At 43.1% G+C, this 24,164-nt stretch overlaps 1 protein-coding gene across 1 annotated transcript; it reads left to right on the top strand.

Annotated features, from left to right (window-relative positions):
- Nucleotides 1-7,334: 7,334 nt before the first annotated feature.
- On the top strand, nucleotides 7,335-22,235 carry LOC142184321 (transforming growth factor beta activator LRRC33-like). The gene is made up of 5 exons (XM_075259107.1): nucleotides 7,335-7,468; nucleotides 8,781-8,907; nucleotides 8,997-9,068; nucleotides 16,406-16,453; nucleotides 20,262-22,235. Exons 1-5 carry the CDS (start codon nucleotides 7,335-7,337, stop codon nucleotides 22,233-22,235), a joined length of 2,355 nt encoding a protein of 784 aa, XP_075115208.1.
- The last annotated feature ends 1,929 nt before the right edge of the window (nucleotides 22,236-24,164 follow it).

Raw genomic sequence — 24,164 nt, 5'->3', positions numbered from 1 at the left:
TGTTTTGTTTTTTTTTGTTGTTGTTTTTTTCCGCATTATGTTTTAATAAATAATATATACACAACAGAAATAATTTTATTAATACAAAATACAGCGCATCAAATTCTTTCCAAAATTTTTCGATCCCTACTCTGGACTTCAGCTCTAACGGAAAATGTCACAGCTCATGCTGCTTTTTAGAAAAAAAAACAACAACACGCATAAAGCACATCAAACACATTCTGTGAATGGAAATTCATATTTCTCTCATTAATTCTGGAGGCGCCAAGTTTTTGCATTTTTTAAAAAAATTTTTAGGCAACAACGTGCAACTCGCAGGCCGTAGGTGAACCTGCTCTGTCCGTGCATTTACACAGCTGTTTACGGTGCGATCAGATTTGTTGCAGGAATTTCTGCCACTGGGAATCTACAGGAGGTTGTCTCCGCGGATGGATTTTCGCGGATAGGAAAGCGTTGCAGAAATCTTTGTAACAAGAAATAAATAGGCTGTGTCTGATCAGTTTGTCGTCTTTTCTGTACGTGTAGCGGCGGAACGGAGAACCGTATGGATTGCGGGATTTTCTAAACCATAGGTGTGTTTTATTTTTGTATTTAGAAAAAGAAAAAAGCGGAGTATATTCTGCATATTCAACAGACAGTCCACGTATGGAGAGTTTTAGGCTGGTTTTCCACAATGTGTACTGTTAGGGCTCGTTCACACGGGCACAGAGGAGGCGGATTATGGCGCGGAATCCAAGTCATAATCCGCGCCCTCACAATGGTTGTCTCGCAATCGCTAGTGGAAAAAAGAAGCGAGCTGCCCTTTCTTCAGCAACCTCTGGAGTCGGCCCATTCATTGTAGTCTACTCCGGAGGGAAAAGCTACGACTGTCGGAAGTCATGGCAGGCGGATTTTGGCCTGAGAGTGACACGGCTCGGTGCCAAAATCCGCCCTTCCGCTCTCCATGTGAACGGGTCCTAAGGGTAAGGTTTTTATGTTGCAGATTTTGTTGCGGTTTCTTGAGCCAAAGCCAGGAGTGGACTGAGCTGAAGGTAGAAGTATAAGAACTTCCGATATATTTCACATTCCTTTTGGAGCCGCTTTTGGCTTCGGTTCAAAAAAACGCAACAAAATCTGCAACAAAAAAAAGTTGCGTTTCCGCATTGTGTGGCCTCAGCCTTAGGGCCCCACGGGACGTAAATGCTACAATTTGCCCATGGCGGTTAAAATCGTGGTGTTTTACAATCAGGGAAAAGTGGATGGGATTCTAGCAAATCCCATGCCCACCTTGTGGAAAAAAAACATGGTGCAGACATGCCACGATTTCCAAAACCAGAAAGAACCGCGACTTGTTGCAGCCACTGTTTCTCCCACAGTGCTTATTGGCTGCGGACACCCCGTGGGGCTTTCGCCTTAAATGGGTTTTCCTACAAACAAGACCGCCACTAGAAGTAAGTATCTGCTTGGTGGGAGTCCAGCGTCTCCCAGTTAGAAGGATGCGGCAGTCACGCACGTGTATTGCTGATCAATTCAGATTTATAGGACTACTAGTGAGGAAGCGTTCACTGCTCGGCTGTATTCAGCAATGTCCTGGAGATAAATGAAGCAGATATGCACAGCCGCTGCTCTAGTCATACTAGGGGACACAGGGATCTCCTATTGTAGTGAATGTAAGGTTCCCAGCTGTTTGACACTTATCCCCTGTTCTGTGCATGGGAAACATCTTCATGACACAATCCCTATAATTTCTATTGAAGCAAAATATTATTTTTCTGCATTCAACAAAAATCTGTTCAGTGGAATAAAGCGGTCTTTGTCCTCCTTTACTCTACTAGATCCTCTATTATCTTCTGATCACATATAGGGCTCACAGTGTACTTTTTTTTTTCTCCTATCAGTATGTCTTTGTAGAATGGGAGGAAATCCACGCAAACACAGGGAGAACATACAAACTCCTTGCAGATGTTCCTGGCGGATTCGAACCCAGGACTCCAGTGCTGCAAGGCTGCAGTGCTAACCACTGTCGCCCCCTATCTTCTGTTACATAAACTATAGGTGAGGGTGGCGCTGTCCTCGACCTGGGCCAGGGCAATATATTTATTAAACTAGGATTTATATTTATAAGTCATATTTATATTCTATTTCCAAATTCATCCCAGTTCATCCATAGTAAATGTATTACATAAAATGCAGCTATAACCCAGGATGAAAAATATGAAAATAAAATTTTATACAAAAAACACCCTAAAAAAAAAATATTTTTGGGAGATTTTCCATACATCCAGGCCCCCTTCGTCAGGAGCATAATAAATATTCATATAGGTTATAATCTGCTTTAACTCAATCTCATGGATTGGACCTGGGCTCGAGGGGTCTAATTTTTGAATTCGGGGACAGGAGATCTATTCCATGGGGCCCGTTATAGGTCAGTGCCGGCGACACCTTATACTAATACTTTATACCACCCCTGTATGGGGTAACCAGTGGCGCTTTCTGCATACGTTGGTTTTCTGACATTGTCCCTTGCTTGCCTTTGCCTCCTGTTCCCTCCGAGCACACAGGGCCCAAGACAAGGTCTGATTTTCTGTGTGCGAAGAGGGATCAGGAAATTTGGTGGGAGACCTGAGCAGCATCTGAGCAGGAATGGGTGAGGTATGTCGTTTTTTTATTGATTCATCCAAAAATATTGGCTGGACAACCCCGGTAAGCGCTCGTTCCTTATTCCACCATTCCCTGGTTATATTTTAGAACTATTAGACAATTCGGCTTTTGATGTTTCGTACAGAAAAGTACGTCCTGATCCCTGTATTCATGGAGAGAAATGTTATTTATTCATTGTCCGGAGATTGGAGATGGCTGCGGATTCATCATGAAATAATCAAACTCAAGGACAAAATGTCTCTAATACAAATGAGACCACATTAATAAAACCTTCCACTGCCGAGTGCGTAATGGCCGATATGTACATACAATGTCATGTAAGTGAGCAGCGTGCTGAAATATATACACGGTAAGACCAAACACTTAACATGGAGCTCAACCTCTTATGGTCAGATTGATGTCCAAATCAACTTCTTAAAGGGGTTGTCCAGTTACTGAAGGGCTGTATGTGACCTGATCATGGACTAACAATTGGAAGTAAGTAGAATAGCCGCAAGCAGAGATTAAGGGGACATTCACACTAGCGCCGCTGTCCATCCTTGGTGACTCCGTCAAACCGCCGTTGTCCATATGCAATGTCTCCACCTGCAAACCATTATTTTTGCACAGACACGAAGTCGGACTTGCAGGACTTTGTGTCTGTGCAAAAAAAAGCAAAAAAAAACTTGTTTCATGGCAGAGAGGCTGCTACAGACACCCAACAGATTTGTCTCGCTTTTTGATGGACGGACAGCAGCTCTAATGTGAGCGCCCCCTTAGGAAACTGTGAGGAATTGACACAGAAAGTATATTAGAAAACTGTAGCACTTTTCATTATACAAACAATAACATAGGTCTGCTAGTAATGGTCTGAAACTGGACAACCACTTTTCGGCCTGGTTCACATCTGTGTTCAGTATTCTATTCAGGGAGACTGTTTGGGGCCCCTCGAACAGAATACCGATCACATTAAAAACCACACGGACCATAGACTAAAATGGGGTCCATGTGTTTCCCCGTGTGGTTTCTGCACAAATCATGTGGAGAGAAAAGTGCCACAAGCAGTACTCTTCTCTCGCATGATTCGTACCAACACTGCATGGAAAACACACGGACCCCATTATAGTCTATGGGGTCCATGTGGTTTCTCTGCTAACCACTTTTTAATGTGTTCGCTATTCCATTCCATTCCAATGCAGATGTGAACCGGGCCTGACTGTATCTTATCATTTATTATGCTTACTTATATAGCGCCATCATATTCCGCAGCGCGTTACAGATATTGTCAGTCACTGTCCCATATAGGGCTCACAATCTACATTCCCTATCAGTATGTCTTTGGTGTGTGGGAAGAAACCAGAGTACCCGGAGGAAACCCACGCAAACACAGGGAGAACATACAAACTCCTTGCAGATGTTGCCCTTGGCAGGATTTGAACCCAGGACTCCAGCGCTGCAATGCTAACCACTGAGCCACCCTATCTTTGTAACATTCACGTGCCCTGTATATACATACATTTTTATTCCAGCTGCTTACATTTGCCACTAGAGGGAACGTATAGTATACTGTATTCTGTTACTGAGTTCAGTATATAATAATATAGAGTTGACTAATCCACAGGAATACCGTGTCTCATCCAATTCAGTCTATGATCCAGCTCATGTACAGGTTCGCAGTGGTAGGTGCGCACATTTTTAAGCAACCACTATCCACAAAATGAGGAAATTTAGTGCTGAAAAAAAGCCTCCCGTTTACTTCAATGGGTTCCTTTTTCTGCTAGCAGAAAGTAGGTCTAAGGTATCAAACATGGTCCACCTCACTGCGTAGACGGGTCTCCCAACATTTCCAGGACGTGCAGAAGGTTTTTTTTTGTGCGCCCCCTTAGACCCTCCCATTTCTACCAAGTCCATTTGTTCCCCCAAACAGTAATGGTGTCCATCGTTGTATAACACACAATATAATGTCTGCCCAGAGTATATTGCCTCCTTAGTGGCCCTGCACATTATAATGGCCACTTAATGCCCTCCCACAATAGAATGGCTCCCAGAGGGCAAATAGGATTAAAATGAGGTCCTATTAACTGGGACAACAGAACAACATTGGGACTATCTCATTGGATCCAGAATGGTGAGGGAGCTGCCATAGGCAGACACACTGTCATTTGTCTTATGGTTATAGCACCCCTGCTGGGAGGTGAGGAAGATGACAATAAGATGAGTATATTAGAAAGTGTCACAAATGTATCACTGCTTATGGATTAATAACATCTATCACACTACCAACGTCCTGACTTCTAGTATGATGGTCCGTGGTGACACATGAAACATTGTAACTAAATGTGCGGGTCAGCTCTATTCGTATGGAAAAGCTGGCAATATACCGTACATGATATCCCCGGGACACCCTTTAAGATTTAGGGGTGGAATATGTGACGGAGCGTAACGTAACTGTGTTCTATCAGTATCTGACAACACAATAGTCATTATTGTAACATTGCCGGTGCCATATTTCTTATACCAATTCCCAAGTGGCTCTTCATAGCAGTAATGTACTGGCCGCCGGTATACACCACCGCCATAACCATGACATTTTGGGAACTTAAAGGGCTTCATGATCGATTCCACTGCCATAGGAAATATAGAGAGAAGCTGGCGTACATTTCATGTGTTGCAAATATCATCTGCATCCTGTTCATTTATGGGGTAAATCTGATTTTATTATAATCATCTTCAAAAAAAAATTGATGAGAATTGAAGCTGAATCCGGTCTCTGAGTATATAAGGCCGCACGCCATCACCATCGTATACTGTTCGCCACAGAAAACAGCAGTGGTAACAAATGTTCCTAGAGCTGCTACTACTGGAAGCCAAAGTCGCATACTTTGTATGTGGTTTCTTTGCCGTGTTCTAGCCATTGAAGTACATGGAGGAAAGCCACACAACATTGCATTGCTTAAGTCATGCCAGATGGAATCCTAAAGAAACTTGACAAGATGGTAGGATCTCCCCTACGGATACTTTGATGTCCATGATTTCTGTTCCTTTGCCTTTGGTTAATGGTAGCTTGTCGTCTGCGGACATGGTAACAAATGGCTGGCACTCCGTGTCATTCCTTCTCGATGAGCTTGTACGACACGTTGTGGTGAGTGATCACTAAGTGTTTCCATAAAAGCTCTCGCATGAATTCCTTTGGTTTAAAAATGTTTCTGCTGAATGAATTTCATACCACAGATTTCCCATTTACGGCTAAGCGGAGAGCCGCGCACTTCTCGCTCCCTTGTTAGTGTTCTTTGTAGACGACCAGATTAACATACCATCATATTAAATCCTTGTGATTCGCTTTGCACCGGCTCCTAGAAGGATCTGTGGTGGCTTATATAAGGTGTTAATATCGAGTAATTTCTGGTGATCGGTGAATCGTTGTATTATTTTTATATTCGCTATTAGCACCATTTTATTAATAGGTGACCGTCGCACTCACACATTACTCATAAGATGACTTTAGAGGTCAATTCACTGTTTTGTTGGATAAGAATAAAATATGTTGTCTCTTGGGGGTCTTGTTCTGTTCTTGGCTATCCAGAATGGTGTAATGAAGCATGGTCAGGCTGCCAAAACCACAGGCATCAACTGTTCTAAGAATGGGAATCTGCACGTAGCCACATATGCACTCAAATGGATGGTTGCACCAGGTCCTTGGCGATACTCCATTCCGCTGAGTAGATGGCAGGAGTTGAGTATGGAGCCACATCTATGACTGTAGGGAGACGGCCCGATGTGAGTAGTGTGTTCTTCTATTGAGAGTCTTTCTTCCCTTATCTCCTGCAGTCCTGCTCACTCCTCTCCCTCCCCTCTTCATAGACCGGGGTTGGCATCCTGTTACCATGATAGCCCATAATCTATTGAAGGCACCCAGGCTTGTCTGGCATGACCATCTTTTGGCTGTCCTATGCCATATAAGTGCCAATATTTTTCAGTGCATTGGCATCGTAATGAAAAAGTCGGCAAGCCATGACCCCCCAACTACCTTGTGTCCTTAAAGTTAGTCTATCATTAGAATCCCTTTTTTAACTACATACATGTCAGAATAGCCTTAAGAAAGTCTATCCTTCTCTTACCATTCTTTTTCTGATCCGCGCCGCCGTTCCTGAGAAATTTCTTATTTCTTCCATATGTAAGGGCTCGTTCACATCTGCGCCCGGGGTCTCCGCTTTCAGGTTTACGTTTTCTGCCTGAAACTGGAAACGGAAACCTGCAGGCGTTTTTTGAACCCATTTAAATGAATGGGTTTGAAAAGTGTCTGGCCATGAGCACTGGGGAGCGTTTTGCGGTCACCGCGGTGAAACCGATTTTTTTAACCAGACACAGAGTCGGACATGCAGGACTTTGTGTCTGGTTTAAAAAAAAAACGGTTTCACTGTGGAGAGTATAAAACGCTCACCAGCGCTCACAGCTGGACCCAGTCTAGCAGAAGATGGAAACCTGAGAACGGAGACCGAACGCTGGTGTGACCCCAGCGTAAATGAGTTTTCAGATAGTACTGAGGGCGCCCCCTATGCTGACCAAAAACTCTCCAACGATGCCTCTCTCTTCTTCTCCCGACCGCCTCTTCACCGGATCATCGGCCACATCTTCAGCCAAAAGCGCCAACTGCGCATGTCTGTCACCCATTTTTCTGTGGCCAAACGGGCGCTGGTGTAAAAGGCCACAGGAAAATGGCCGACGGACAAGGGCAGTCAGTGCTATTGGCTGAAGATGTGGCCGATGATCCGGTGAAGAGGCGGTCGGGAGAAGAAGAGAGAGGCATCGTTGGAGAGTTTTTGGACAACACAGGGGATGCTGATGTGCTGTCTGAAAACTCATTTACATATGGAAGAAAGAAGAAATTTTTTAGGAACAGCGGCGCGGATCAGAATAATAAAGGTAAGAGAACGTTGCGCACTCCGCTCCGGATTAGGACCAATGAATGTGCCTAGTCGGGATGAGGAAGTGTCTTCAGGCCGAATCGCGAGGCGACTCAGCCTAAAGAATGAGCATCTCGCTTCTTTTTCCCGGCAATCCGGCTCCCGGAAAAAACACTTGAACGGCTCCCATTGACTTCATTGGGAGCCGTCTTTTTGGTCAGGATTTTGAGGTGAACACATCCTAAAAATCCTGACAAAAAATCTCTGTGTGAATTTACCCTTAGAGTACTCCAACCCTCTGGAGCTTCACCTTTCTTCTGCAGATCTCACTTGCTGATCCGCTGCAGAACCCATCCTACTGGGGCTAATCGGCCAAGGAATCCACGGCAGGAACGAGATGCTTAGAATTAAATATATTTCCATATGTTATTACATTATTAATGGAGATGGAATCAACCTCAAAATAAGCACAAAAGTCCTCTTAGACCGTCAGTGATATAACTCCTTGGCTCTGAGTTCGGGCTCACTGACCTAGACTGGTAAGAGTAAGGGGGCGCCCGTGTCTGACCACCAGGTCTCTGTCCCATTCCCCAGGGAAACTGTACACAGGTCGGCTTCCCAGTGGTCAGTTTTAAAACCCATTCATTTGAATGGGTTTTTAAAGCAAAGTCCGTATGCAGCCTCTCCGCGGGGAAACTGATTTTTTTGCATGGACACAAAGTCCTGCATGTCCGACTTTGTGCAAAAAACTGGTATATTGGTAAAGAGGGCTCTGCGGGTATAGGGCTTACAGTTCGTAAGGGTAGATACAAAACAAAACAAAGGGCTAACGTGAAATATACATCCACCCTGGACCCCCGATAGGGCTGTGTGCTGGAGTCTCATGTTAGAACACCCACATTTCTATTGTACAGCAATTGCCTGGATCCGTCATTTATGATAACCACATGTGCTTATACCGGTCAGAACAGGGCCCTTATCTTTACTGAATTTTCCTTGTATATTCTTTTTTTTAGGATCTTTGGTCTGCAAAATTCAATTTCCCCAAACTACACACAATAAATGAATAACACGATAGCTTCTCTCTAGAATGCAGCCTTGCGTGCTCTTCTTTATGTATTATCAGGGTTTTCTTCAATGTTTCAATTTTTCTTATTAAGCAGAAGGTATTAGCCATTAGAAGTGCTTGAGGAGGTGTATGCTGTAATCGCCAAATCAGATTCACTTCTAATTTAAGTGTTCCTTGGGGGCTTTCAGAGTTTACTCTTTGTACAAGTCAGTCTTTGATCTTCGAAAACTCCTACTTGCCAACTCTTTCAAGATGTTTGAGCACCGGTTTGAACTTTTCCTACAAAGATCATTATGGGTCAGTTTTACTGAAATGGTAGATCTTATGTTCTCTTAGAATTCATAGCGGGGAACGATTTTCTTCTCCTATTGCGTAAATCAAATCTGTTTTCTACACCGTGTAAGCTCCATCTAGACGCTGCTGCAATAAAGTCTACTCTATGGGATAGTTATGATGTGAATTCGGATGTTTATAAGGTAAGAGAGTCAAAAGATTTTTGCTTTGCAGTAAGTATAAGGTCAGTGATGTCACTGGCTGGTGAGGTGCAGGTCCCTGCCAATGCCAAAGTAATTAAAATCTCTGACAGCACTGCCAAGACCAGAAGTAGTGTTGATGTTGCCACCCACATTTTTACTATTAGCACTTGCACTGGTTAATGGTGTGAGTAGCACAAGTGTTTCCTCCTACTTCTCCTTTTTTTATGTAGATTGTGAGCTCCACATAGAGCTCACAATGTGCATTTTCCCTATCAGTATGTCTTTTTGGAATATGGGATGGAAATCCATGCAAACACGGGGAGAACATACAAACTCCTTGCAGATGGTTTTTTGCCCTTGGCGGGATTTGAACACCAGGACCAAGCGCTACAACTCTAACCACTGAGCCACCATGTGGTCTTTCCTATGTCTCCTTTAGCCTGTCCCCTGCACTGTTTCTGCAGTTATTTTACTTTGCTGGTAATATCATAGTGATTGGTGACAATTCTGACAAAAACAAACTCTAAACTCTATTTGAAAACAGACTAGAACATACTGTGTGAGACAGACTGGAGTTTTTTCTGTATTTGTTAACAAAAAAGTGACCTTGTCAGTGCGTATTAGACTAAAACACACTGCGTGAGTCAGCTTGGATGGTTTTTTTGCAAAAAATACTTAAAGGACCTTTCACCAATTTGGGCACAGGCAGTTCTATATGCTGTTGAATTCAGCACGCTGTCGGTTTTCCCGATCTGTGCTCCGGGTAAAGAGCTCTTTACAGTCAGTCAGGTACGTCCTTCTTCACAACAGCGCCTATCGCGGTGTACAGTGTGAGTGGGGAGGAACGCCCCCTCCCCTCCTGATAATATTCGTCTATGGGCGAGCACTGTGATAAATCCGACACAATTTCAGACTGTCTTAAGTTTACACTGTCTAACTATTAGTAAATACAGGCCAGTGTTTTCGGTTTTCAGTTGTCAGACTGACAATCTCACAGAATTTGGGTGCTAGAGTGCAAAAAATAGACTGTCAGATCAGTCAGTGGCTCTGCACTTATACCTGTGTTTCTCCAAAAATAAGTTATAGTTAGGTTTAGCCCCTTCGCAACATTGTGGCAGATTCGGGTTCCTTAAAGATGGCGGCTGCTGTATTGCAGAGCAGCCGCCACAGATACTGTACCGAGTCTCTGCTGTAATGTACAGTGTGACCCTCCCCCCCCCCCCAAGTATTATAACTGCTCCCCACTGGCCCCATATCTTTTTTGTTACAGGCCTTCGCCATGACTTCACAGGAGCCAACCAGTTCCTTAGACATTTGGGAGCCTTAGGGTATGTTCACACGGCAGAAAATGGACTCTGCGTGTGAACATAGCCGCAACGGAATGCCTCTGTAGTGTACAGGGCCCGGGACATTAGGGGCCCGGCGACAGCCGCTACCGCTGCGGTTTTTTTCTTAATAGGCCATTAACGGCTGGAGTTGCTCCTGCAGGTAACGGGCCCTGTTTACTTACCGATCCTGGCAGGTGCTGGAATCAGTAAGTGACACCGCGTGCCTCGCAAACACTATTATTATACTTGTGGGTCTTCTCAGACCCCCCTGAGTATGATGATCGGAGGTCTGGGAGAGGTAAGGGGACATAACAAACTGTATTACTTACCTCTCCGGGTTCCAGACAGGCTTCAGGCCTACTTCTGTGATGTCCCTGATGTCACATGACCTGGGCCTGCATCCCGATTCATGTGACGTCCTGGACGTCATTGAAGGTGGCCGACACCACCGAGGAGTGCAGCGGAGCCAGGGAGAGGTAAGTAACAGTGGTTTTTACGTTGGTATCCCCTCTCAGTTTCCGATTATTATACCCTGGGGGCTGAAAAGACCTCAGAGTATAATAATTGTTCATGGGTGTCCACAGTGCGACATAATACTGTGTGCAGGGGCCACTATGGGGCATAATAGAGAGCGCCAGAATGTGGGGGGGGGGAGGGGTTCGGTTGGGGGGGGCATGTCAAAAGTTCACCCCGGGGTCCTGCCATTCCTAGTTACACCACTGATTGCAGCTATATAACCAGGCTGCTATGTTGCCTTAATGTACAAAATATGTCTGTACTGGTGATCAAATTGGCGCAGTCGCCGGACTGCCATGTTCGCACATGGACGGCATCTCTGCTCAGCCAAAATCCCACGGGAACAACTGGGATCTGAGAAACCTGATGACATTGTGAAATCATCAAAAAACACTGAAACATTTTTGTAAACATAATACATTGAAAAGTCATAAATATATAAAAAAAATATTTTAGCAATAATATTTATTATTATTTATACACTGCTTAATATCCACACATTTATAACCAGGTTCACATCTGCGGGATTTCGTTCCCCTCTCCGCATGAAAAAAGCAGAGAGAACAGCGCTGCAACCACACGGACCCCATTATAGTCTATGAGGACCCCCCAGACTCCCCGAACGCAGATGTGAACCTAGCCTAACTTCACGTTCATCGAATAGAGGAAAACACAAAGCACTTAGGTCTGCATCTGTTTTCAGCCGAGGGATGTTCCCATCCGCACATTGCAGAAAAATACCCACAGCGGAAATGCTGCGATTTCCAAAACTGTTGCGTTTTTGGAAATCATTGCATGTCAATTAGACCTATGCCAGCGGTTTCCCTATAGGTATAATTGAAGGAGAAAGTCCGCGGAGAAAACCTCTGCTGACAATCGGTAAAAAGCGCTGCAGGAAAAACCGCGATTCGCTTCCAAACTAATTTGTTTCCAAAACTGTATGAAAACTGCAATAAAAAAATGCTGCAAAAAAGACACATTGCTTTTTATTTATTTTTTCCTATCAGTATGTCTTTGTGGTATGAGAGGAATCCACACAAACACGGGGAGAACATACAAACTCCTTGCAGATATTGTTCCTGGCAGGATTCGAACCCAGGACTGCAGTGCTAATCACTCAGCCACTGTGTTGCCCCAAAAAAGACACATTGCTTTTGCACCGCGTTTTTTTCCACAGTGCGGAAATGCATTGCATTTTTTTTCTGCAGTGCATTTCGTTATGTTTGTTCCCTTGTTAGATCTATAGGGGAAATGTTTGCATTTTTGCAGATACGATTGACTTGCTGCATTTTTTGTGTTTTTCTAAAACACAGCGTCTCTGCAGTGTATTTTTTTTTCTGCAAGATGCGGTTGGCATCTCATTCCCTTTGCTGTTACTGTAAAATGCAACGTTTATTTCGGCTGCGTTTCCGTACCGCGTGGCATTCGCCTAAAACAAGAACTTGTAGTTAACAATTGCTGCGTGATCTGTCCTATTATATGACGCCAGTGTGAACAGAGGCAAACTTTTCAGCGGACAATAATTCAGCGTCATCTACAGAACACGCAGATCATTAGTCCTGGGTAAATGATGTGCTGCAATGTGCAGCAGGACAAGGGTAAAGCTAAAGGCTGATCTCCACCTGGTGGACACACGTGGCACACCTGCTGTAGATGTGATAAGGAAGGAAATAGGAGCCTTGTACTGAGATATTCACATTGTATCATGTCTGTATAGTAAAGATGTCTGTATACACGCCAAGTGAGAAACACAGGATATACAGCGGAATAATAACACATCATCCTAGTACAATACCAGTCCTAACCAAAGACACCGACTATATCAGCAGTGATGTGCTGTACAATCCATTGAGGCCCTTTCACACTGTCAGTATTTGGTGTCTCAGTGTTTGGAAAACAAAATCAGTAGATGAACCTATACAGAGAAAAAGCATCATGGAAATATTTCCAGATTTTCTGTGTTGAGAACCAACTTCTGGTATTCGCTAACAAATACTGATCAAATACTGATCATGTGAAAGCCGTTCTTAATCAAGAGTCACATCTATAAAATGCACCTTTATTAGGGGCCGGGCTATTTTGTTTGTTCATTGTGCAGTCTGGGTTACTACTGGCAGGACTGGCTTTACATATTGTGAGCCTGGGCCAAAAAATCAAATGTGGCACCCAAATATTGCGCTAACAACACAATTCTGTTTAATCATTCCAAAAGAAGGTTTTGATTTTAACATTGAAGTCAATGGAGCACATTTATTATACCACTAGATAGAATAGCCAGGAGGTGCAGCTACATCATAAACAGCACTGCAGTAAAACTTGTCTAAAAAAAACAAGGTGCACTTGCAAAAATTATGGCTAAAGAAGGAGCAGATGATAACTAGCCCTCATTGAGGATGGATACAAACACTGGTATCTAACAATCATAGAAACTGTAATGTCCATTGGGGTAACATGGTGGCTCAGTGGTTAGCACTGCAACGCTGGAGTCCTAGATATGAAACCCACCAGGAACAACATCTGCAAGGAGTTTGTATGTTCTCCCCGTGTTTGTGTGGATTTCCTCCCATTCTACAAAGACATACTGATAGGGAAAAAAAAATAACATTGTGATCCCTATATGGGGCTCACCATCTAGATTAAAAAGAAACAGAAAACCCTGTAATGTCCATTTTCAGCAAATATCCAGCCATCTGGCAATCCTGAAGTATAAAAGGGGCAGAAAAACCTGTGAAAAATGCTGCGGAAATATAACACGACGTGCTTCCACCATGGTCTTTTCTGCAGTATTTTTTGCAAAAATTCACTGTGTAGGAACTTAGCCTTATATAGTTTTAAAAAAAAAAAAAAATCCAAAAATTTGCAAAAAATTTTTTTTCTTGGAGACGCCATATTCCGTCACCCATGACTTGCAGACTGTAGGGTTTTTTTGCAGGGCAAATGTACCATTTTGGGGAATGTGTGATGTTTTAATCACTTTTTGATTAAATTTTTATCAGAAAAAAAAGGCAATTTGGCCCTTTTGATTTTTTTTTCTTCATATATTAGTCAGAAATACTGCAACCCATGTATACTCCTATATACCCATGGGTGATCCAAGCCTCTGCTGTCGGAGGTGACCTATAGAAAGACACCCTTCTCAAAATGTCTGACCTGTTAATCTTTAGTTCTGTGATTGGGTCCAAAAAAAAATCCCCTTATTTGTCCCACACTCAGTATAATGCCTCTTCTACTGGTCCCCACAGTATATTATCCTCTTTGCTAACCCTCTACAATACTGCCCCCTTTACTAGCCACCACAGTATACATAGTTACATGGTGTTAGGATGGGGTCCCGCAGGTTTTTCTTCCGGCGCACAGCGCCACCTGCGGGTCGCCCTCGGCGTCAGACGGTGAGGTTCGTGGAGTCTAAGTCCAGCATTTGGCCTACTGAGCATGCTCGGACTTTTTGGAGACGCTCTGAGGCTGTCTCATTCTCTCCCTACTGAGCATGCTCAGACATTTTGGAGGCGCTCAGAGGCTAAGTCCCATTCGGCCCATACTGGGCATGCCCAGTGAGGTTATGGCCACTGCCCTGTGGGTGGGGACTTGCCTTTATATGATGTGAGCCGACGCCCGCCGGGTGCTCACACTTTGACTATCAACTTTGAGACAGGAGGTCAGGGCTAGGTTCCTGTGAAAGGCAGGTTGTCAGTTCAGGGATTCTAGATAGGATTCCTGGGTACTGCCAGTAGTGAACTATTAGCCTGATTGAACTGTCCAGTAGGATTGTAGCTCCAAAGCTGTTTGTGGAGCCTTTGTGTTGCTGACCAGGGGTGACATTTAACCCTTGGCAGCCTTTGTTGCAGCCAAATCACATTGAAAGCTGCCTAAACTCACTTGCCCAGTGAAGCCAACTGGTGTAAGACGCATTGCAGCCAGTTCACACTAAAGCTGCACAAATACACTTGCCCAGTGAAGCCAACTGGCGTAAGCCTCCTTGCAGTCTGTTCACATTGGGAGCTGCGCAGACACATTCATCCAGTGAAGTTAACTGGTGAATGTGTGTTGCTCCCTGTTCACACTCGAACCGCACAGACATACTACTGCCGTGCTTAGGCAGACGGCCACCCTCCTGGGGCTTGTGGACCTCGTCTGCAACCACTAACGCAGTCAAGAGGTTCCGTTAAATTATATATATAGACAGAACCTTAACACATGGTTACATAGTTACATAGTAGATGAGGTTGGATGAAGACATCAGTCCATCAAGTCCAACCTATAACCTACAATCCCCTACAGTGTTGATCCAGGGGAAGGCAAAAAAAACTCCATGAGGCTCCGGCCAATTGCCCCATTTCAGGGAAAAAAAATTCCTTCCCGACTCCAATCTGGCAGTCAATATAAACCCTGGATCAACGTGTCCTCTTTGAACTTATTTAGTAAATGATCCTCTTTATTGGCAGCTACACAGTATAATATCCCCTTTACTGACACCCCAGTATATTGCCCCCTTTACTGGTATATATAGGTTATCAGTTCTGTTTAGTTAGTTGCTCAGACGAGCAGGATTTTTATTTAGTTTTTGCCTGAAGTTAAGGCTGTATTTTGTTTTGCTCATTTTGCACCTGAAGTCAAGGTTTAGGTTTATTTACTTCCCTGTTTTTCTCTAAATAAACCAGTTCGCTGCACATTTAGTCTCCCTGTCTTGACTGTTTGGGTCCGCACCTTTGCCGAGCTACCACCCCCCACAACATACAATTGGACTCTGACCGCCGTTATGTTTTCACAAAGTTATGTCCAAAGTGGAGAAGACTTGGAAACCAAACACTGCTGTCAATGATTGATGATGGGTCCTAAATAAAAGCATAAAGCAAAGTGTTTATATCCTTGAGCTTCGATTTCCAAGTCGTATAATAAGAGGAATGGCATGAGGTTATCATCAGTGTAAAGGTACGTGATAACTGGCATTGTACACATGGTATCCTTTGTACAAATAAGAACAGCCGTGTTGTGTATGACGACGACAACAACATTACAATACAGATTAAAAGGATGAAATATTTCGGAATGACAATAACGTATCCAGGCGCTTGTTACTGGCGGCGTTTCATCCTAACCTTTGTAAGATAAGCCGCTCTGCCTGTGTCTGGCCATTATATGACCTGCTGATATGATATATCTATCCCTTACACAGCACTCAGAGAAAACTTGAGATTCTGCTGTCTAGAACTCAAAAGCTGCGGCTTATCATGTTAAGGAGAAATACGGAACTTACCGCATATACTCGAGTATAAGCCAAATTTTTCAGCACAGGCTTATACTCGAGTCAGCAAAAAAAAAAAAATGATTTACTTTTTTTAGTTGGGGGCAGAATAATTTTTCCCTGATAGGGTCAAAGGTTTGGGACAGTTCTATATTACACCCACAATAGCATTTGGTCATTCATCTAGGTCAGACAGAGATCTGTCTCCCAATCTCCATTTACTCCCAAAGATATTCTATTTCATCCCACAGGGCTCCGTGCGGGTCATTCAAGTTCTTGCACTGACCCTGGACCTTATGGTAGGACATAGTCATGCTGGAACAAATAAAGGCCTTCCCATATTGCCCCATAAGGTTATAAGCATACAACTGTCCAAATTGTCTTGGACAAAACTGGACATCATCCAAAACACTGAAGGTCCTGTACTATACTAACCAATGCCAAAGGACATGTGGAGGTGACACATGAAACATGGAGAAGTTACAGTTCTTGCTTTCGATTCAGCTGATGTTCCTTTATTTCGGTTTTAGTATGAATTTGTAAGGTGATATTGCCATCTTCTTCCTTCTGCTATTTACGCCTATATATCGTGTAAAACTTCCAGCAGAAAATAAACAGAAATATCCTCGACAAGAGCAAGTGGTGACTCTCTCCTCGCTCCTGATGCTTCCAGACACACTTCCTTCCTCCAAGACATGGTCATAATAAGAGGAGACGAGAGATAATGCAGATGCTATGATGAGACTCGCCAGGGCTGCAGGAGGATCAACGCGGGGATGGGACGTATGGATGGTCTATATCGCTCTTGCTCTCATATGTGGGGACATGGCTAGTGCTGATTCTGCCCAAATGTGTGTCCAGGTATGTTCTTATATGAGAATATTGGAAAGATCTCTCGTTTGACGACGTTAAACATGACCTGGACATTCTTCATAACTTTTATCAGATACAGATTATCTTCAGGCTAATGTATATGGGCAGCTTTACTAGAAACCAATGAGGCAGTCCATTTTTTATGCATGTGCCCTCCTTGTAGAAGTCTATGGGCTTGGGTTTCTCCATATTTTCCAAAAACTGTAATGGAGGGGAATATGTGTCCAGCTCTGCAATATGTAGTTGAAAGTCAAGTGAGATTGGAGTCCACAGGAGAATAGGAGACCCCACCAACCGTAATCAGGCCCAATTAAAGGGCATATTGTACAACCACTGCCATTATTTTTAGGATATCCTGAGACAGCTATGAACCAAGTAACCGAACCGGTTCGTAGCATTTTCTGAGTTTGCACATGTTTGGTACATGTTCATAGTGTCCGCAGTGATGTAATATGTCTAGGTTTAGTGGTTATAGAAATAAACACTAATGGTCAATAACCAAAATGTGATTGATAGGAAGCTTCCGAGAATAAGAAGGCTACGACTGTGTGCCGGCCGCGACTGAACGGTGTGGCCATTGCAAGGGCTGTGTCATCCATGTGCCGCCCATCCACCGGCCCCAGACATTCTTCTGCAGCCCCATTCATTCAATGGGGACGGCCGCAAAACTGGACAGGAATAGGACCCGTCCTGAGTTTTCTGGCCCTGGACCGAACTTATACTCGTATATATACTCGTATATATACTCGTATATACTTGAGTATAAGCCAAATTTTTCAGTCCAGTTTTTGTGCTGAAAAAGCCCCCCTCGGCTTATACTCGAGTCAGCAAAAAAAAAAACATACACATTAGGTATCCCTGTGTCTGAAAGTGCCCGGTCTACTGAATATAGGGGATCTGCAGTGCTCCTGTTCCGTCGGAGGAGTTAATAGGAGCGCTGCAGATCCCCTATATTCAGCCAGGCTGAATTCCAAGTGGGGGAAGAAAAAACAGTCCTCAAGCTCAGGGAAGGGGCAGACAGACAACCAAAACACCCCCTCCCCTTCTCCAGCAACTACTGCACCCAAAAACCCCGACCATTTTAATTTTTGAAATTTTCCAGTAGCTGCTGCATTTCCCCCCCTCGGCTTATACTCGAGTCAATAAGTTTTCCCAGTTTTTTTGTGGTAAAATTAGGGGCCTCAGCTTATACTCGAGTATATACGGTAATATTGATATCCCCAATGAGGTAACACTCAGATCCACAGTGGTAAACTGATGCAAATATCTTTGTGCATGTAGCGTATGAGAGGTAAATTTAGCAGTAAGATTGGGATGAGATCCTATGATGTGGACTCAGCTCAGCCCTACCAAACCTGTTTTTATTTGGAGCAGACATTTTTGATTGTATGTTATGAGATCTGTCCCGACACTAAATATACAGCTCATACATGGACCCCATGAGTGCCGAGGGAGTGTTCATGTGATGATTCCACTTTGTGAGCCCTGAAATTATAGAAATGAGAAGAAATCAAGGAAAATAGCATAATGTTCTATATTATGTATCAGGTCACTTTCAGGCAGCTATATAAGGCTGTGGTTATATTCTTTCTTTTCACAAAGGAAATGTGTACAGAAGTGATACTACACAGGAATAAGGAGGCGACGCTATCTCCAATAAAGGAAAGATGGCTCTATGGGTTATTGTCAGAGTCAGTAAATAAAATCTAAAGTTTACTTACATAAATATCATCCAGATAACATATATAGGTAACAAGGACGGAGTATAAGACCACAATGCAATGTTATTAAGCTGTGATGTTTGTCAAAGTCTAATGGGTAAGTTCTGGGCGCCAATGCAAAATCTGCAACAGGACCCGTAACTTTTACATTTTGATAACAATACCAGTCTCATTATGTTGGGTAGGGGGACCGTTTAGGCCCTGGTGTGATCAGCACCTCTGCACTCCCTATAGCTGCAGCCCTGGTTTTACTGCTGGCTGCCTACTAGCTGGAATACTAGTTGTCCCAAATAACATTACCACATAATGTGAGGCCGAAGACCTGAAGCCTAAATCTCAGAAGCAACATCACCACTATAAAGGACATTACCAGAAAGTTCTAAACTGATGTGAATAAAGCACTTGGGGAAAGATAGAAAACTTACTATTAGCTGCAAAACTATGTCTGTGTGTCTCTCTGCTTCTCTCTCACTCTGCTTCTCCTCCCTCCCCTCTCCATAGACTTCAATTGTCAGCCATAATTTGATATTTCAATGTCTGTCTTTCTGCTTCTCTCTCACTCTGCTTCTCCTCCCTCCCCTCTCCATAGACTTCAATTGACAGCCATAATTTCATATTCCAGTGTGTGTCTTTCTGCTTCTCTCTCACTCTGCTTCTCCTCCCTCCCCTCTCCATAGACTTCAATTGTCAGCCATAATTTCATATTTCAGTGTGTCTTTCTGCTTCTCTCTCACTCTGCTTCTCCTCCCTCCCCTCTCCATAGACTTCAATTGTCAGCCATCATTTGATATTTCAGTATGCTGAAAGTCCATCATGGGAAACCAAAATGAATTCAGTAGAGATTTTAGAGTGATTAAGAAGTTTAGACAAAAAGTAGAGGGAAATGTATTTTATAATATTAAAAATAATAAACATGATAGGATTAATGTCTTATATTTTGCTCATACTACTGATATTTGCACAGTTTGTTATAAAGTGACCATTTAAAGACTGGAGAAGTATGTAATACGGAATATGAAGGCAATTCTTAGGAACCTTATTAGCATATATTCACATTACCAATAGCGGAATAACATGGATAACGTATTGGCCTCCCTGACATTGGGGAGGGGGTGAAGAATACCACTAGTGGTACAGTATTAAGTATCCCATATCTAATATACTACATAAAGACGGATTGACTGTTCTCACCGCACACACAGCTGACATACAGTCATACAGGAGTGGGGCATGACAATGAAGACCAATGCAATGGAGTGGACAGCGTAACATTTCTGTATATATACCTGTATTATCTATATATTGGAGAAAATATAAGCCAATGTGTAACAACGAATGGCTTAGCCAAATGGCATATGATGGACGCTGTCCCCTTCTTTGGAAACGGGTAGTTATGCGTTTCATATCAGAGCAAATTATTTGTCCTATTCTAGTCTTGGTTCTTCTCCTATTCCTGATCGTCCTGATCTTTCACAAATCTGGTTCTAATTCTAAAGTGTTTTCTGTTTCCTAGCAATTATCTGAAGCGAAATGCCAACATCTCGCCATGCAATCTGTGCCAAGGAACTTGCCAGACAATCTGAAGACACTAGACCTGTCTCATAACCTCATTCAAGAGCTAACAAATATATCTATGTCAAATCTCAACAAGCTCGAGCATCTGAACATTGAACATAATCACCTGGAAACCATTGACTACGGAGCGCTACATGCTTTAGTCCGGCTTCGGTCTCTTAACCTTGCCTCGAACAGATTGCACAAGCATTATTTATTTCACAAAGGGGTTCTTGACAGTTTGCAAATTCTAAAAAGATTAAATGTTGCAAATAATAACTTGGATGGAGATATGGTGCGCTGCTATCTGTCAGACATAACTTCTCTAGTTCATCTGGATTTGTCATGGAACGCTATTGAAATATTGTTCTCCGGTATGTTTGATGGGGTTCCACGGCTGATAGAGTTGGATCTCTCCAACAATTACATAGCAGAGATAGAACGAGGTACACTTGACTCCCTGCGGTATCTAAGAGTACTAAACCTTGCTTTCAATGCCATTGGTTGTATTTCAAGCTTTGATCTCCCTCAGCTACATCTGCTGAACCTCAGTTCGAATTCGCTTAAGTTCTTTCTAAGTCAAAAGTCTCACGAATTCTACCAATTACGGAACCTAGACCTAAGCCGAAATAACCTGATGACCTTTCCAATTCTGCCCCAAAACAACGTGGTAAAACATCTGAATCTCTCAAGAAATAATATTGTTGACTTGTACCCTTTGTCAAATGAAACAGAAGACAACTTGGAGATGACCTCCTGGTATGGCACCGTTGCCGACCTGGATTTTCCTAGTGCTGCAGAAAACGCAATTTCCCATTTAACAGAGATAATGGATCTGGATCTTAGTTACAACCAACTGACCTCATTTCCTTGGCAATTTCTATCCCATGTCAGCTCGCTCCAAAATGTAAACATGGCTGAGAACTGTCTATGGAACGTTACAGATGTTTCTTACCCTGAGACGTCACATCGGAGCAACAGAAATCGGATTACAGCTCTGCGCTCCTTGAGGACACTGGATATCCATGGAAATTCTATTCGTTACATCCCACAAGGATTCTTTGATTCGCTGCCTCAAATTGAGAAAATTAATCTTAAAAACAATGACATTAGGTTTTGTCTTCCAGAAGAAATGGACAACTCAACGGAAAAAGTCTGCACTACGTTCTCCGGGGCTTATCATCTGCGTTATCTAAGTCTGCAAGGCAACAACATTCGGCACCTTCCGCCCGACGTCTTCCAACACACGCCTTTATATTTTCTGGATCTGTCAGACAATATAGGGTTAAACATCCATGAAGGCGCTCTACGTGAGGTTCGGCAGTCACTCCAGATAATGTCGCTTAGAAGAAACTTGATGAATGACTTAGAGACTAACCTCCCCTGTCTAAAGTGGCTCAAGACGCTGGATCTGTCCAGTAATCGACTGACCTCAATCCCAGCCAATCTACCGTGTTCTTCGATGGAAAGACTGAATCTTCAGAATAATTCTATGCGTCTTCTTGGCGACAGGACAGTTCTTACCTGGATGGTTGGTCTGAATCAGGTGTTTGTTAGTGGCAACTCCTTTGACTGCTGCTCCGTTAGGTGGACGGACCCTTTGGTTTCTAAAATCAATATTGTAGACCTTGAAAACACATATTGTATCTACGCACAAAGTAACATAAGTGTCCCGCTCAATAACACTAATATCGCGAGCCAATACTGCCGCCAGCACACAACACCAAGCCTCCTGACAATTGGCATCATCATTTTAATGGTACTTCTTCTTCTCCTAATATTATGCCTTTTTACACTGGGTATCCGAAAGGCTTGTCTTGCAAGAAAATCTAGGCGTAACAAGATAGCTTCGGAAATTTCCGCACAGATTCAGACAATGAAATCTAAGGGAAAGCAAGTGTGCTTCACTGTCAGTAGTAAAGGGACTTGGTGACAAGAGTCATTCGAGTGAATATTAATCTGGCCATATGCATTAGATAAGTCCTAGTTCATGGTTCCACCCAAGGAGATGAGATGAGATGAGATCATGTCTAATGCCTCACCATGATCAGCAATCCAACTTACTTCATCATTCCTTCCTCCCATAGCAGATGTAAGGTTGCACCTAAATCAGAAGGGATAATATGTCTCCTTAGGAAGATGTTGCCTTACGCTAGGTTCACACCTGCGTTCGGGTCTCCGTTCTGTGGTTTCCGTCTTCTGCATGCAAGAAGACGGAAACCACAGACCGGGTCCGGGTGAGCATATAACGCTCACTGCCGCTCACGGCCGGACACCTTTCAAACCCATTCAAATGAAAAGGTATGAAAGAGTCCTGCAGGTTTCCGTCCTCTGCCTCTGTTTTGTGCAGGAAACGGAAACCTGCAGAACGGAGACCGGGCGCAGATGTGAACGAGCCCTTAGCAGGCCACCTTGCAGGATGTAGACTCTTACAGACCACACATGTTGTACTAGGAATTCTGGGAAAGAAATATGCAAGTAAGTTCTCCTTGTTACAAAAAGGAAGATTGTCTCTTATGCCACCTTTTGGAAGGTAGATCAGTTTTATAAGAAACCTAGAGATAGGGTCTGGGATTAGAGATGGACAAACCTCTCAAGATTCTTTTCGGGGCAACACGGTGGCTCAGTGGTTAGCAGTGTAGCCTTGCAGCGCTGGAGTCCTGGGTTTGAATCCCGCCAGGAACAACATCCGCAAGGAGTTTATGTTCTCCCCGTGTTTGCGTGGATTTCCTCCCATACTCCAAAGACATACTGATAGGGGAAAAAAATGGACATTGTGATTCCTATATTGGCTCACAATTTTATCTTGGGTGGTTCGGGACCAAGATTTGTTTCGGGCTGTAGAAATTTGGTCTTAAATTGTCTTAAAAATACTATCAGGCTGAGGCCCCACTTTGCGAAAACACAGCTTATTTTATTGCAGATTTTGCAACGTTTTTTTAAGCCAAAGTCAAAAATGGCCACAAAAGGAATGAAAAATATGGTTTAGTGTCCCTGTTATAATCGCCATATCTCGGGTGCTTGCAGTCATAGGTGGATGTCCCCGAATCACAGGAGCACCCAAGATGAGTCCGATGACAAAATACAGGCACCCAACAAGACAATTTGGGACACTAAGCAACCAGTCCATTAGGACTTGTGGATGGTTTAGTGGCCCAATAGACCCAACAGGTTCTCTTTAAAATGTAATTTTAAAAATAAGTAATAAAAAAATTTTTTCTCACATCTCCAACTTGACACGAAAGCTAAAGCCACCAACTATGGCTGGTGTTAGTCTCCAGGTTATACAGTAAGTCAGCTCCATGAATGGCAGGGACGTGTTTCTTGTTTCAAGGCTTCTCATTGTCTAGTAACATAACAAAGACTCTCCGCACAATCGATGTCCCTGGGAATGTACAGAAATCATTACTTTTCGTTTTATGAGCTGAATCTAAAAACAACCTATTAAATGGTTTGTGTTATTGCAAATGTGAATGAAACCGATCGTATCCTAAGGTGAACTTCAATGTACGTCATGTGAAGGATGCGCAAGTGTCAATGAAGAGAAATCCAGCAGGAGCTCATGGGCCGTACCATTGAACAACTCAGGTCATGTAACACATTTTTTGGAAGGGGTGCAGCAATTCGCTCATTTTGTTTTGTGGTTTTGGATAAGGCTCAAGGTAGTGAATCGCTGTGGGAAAAAAAACCGTTGAAAATGCTTTTTTTTGTTGCATTTTTTGCATTGATTTTGATATTTCCCTTTCACTGTCAATTATATTTTATTTTTTAATTTACAGGTCATTAAAATGTAATATATTATATAATATATATAATACTATATATATTATATATACTGTATATTATAGTGTATTATATTATA

Source organism: Leptodactylus fuscus, chromosome 11 (genome assembly GCF_031893055.1).
Source record: "Leptodactylus fuscus isolate aLepFus1 chromosome 11, aLepFus1.hap2, whole genome shotgun sequence".
Lineage (NCBI taxonomy): Eukaryota > Metazoa > Chordata > Amphibia > Anura > Leptodactylidae > Leptodactylus > Leptodactylus fuscus.
The sequence above is the reverse complement of the archived record's forward strand: the minus strand, read 5'-3'. Positions and strand labels throughout refer to the sequence as shown.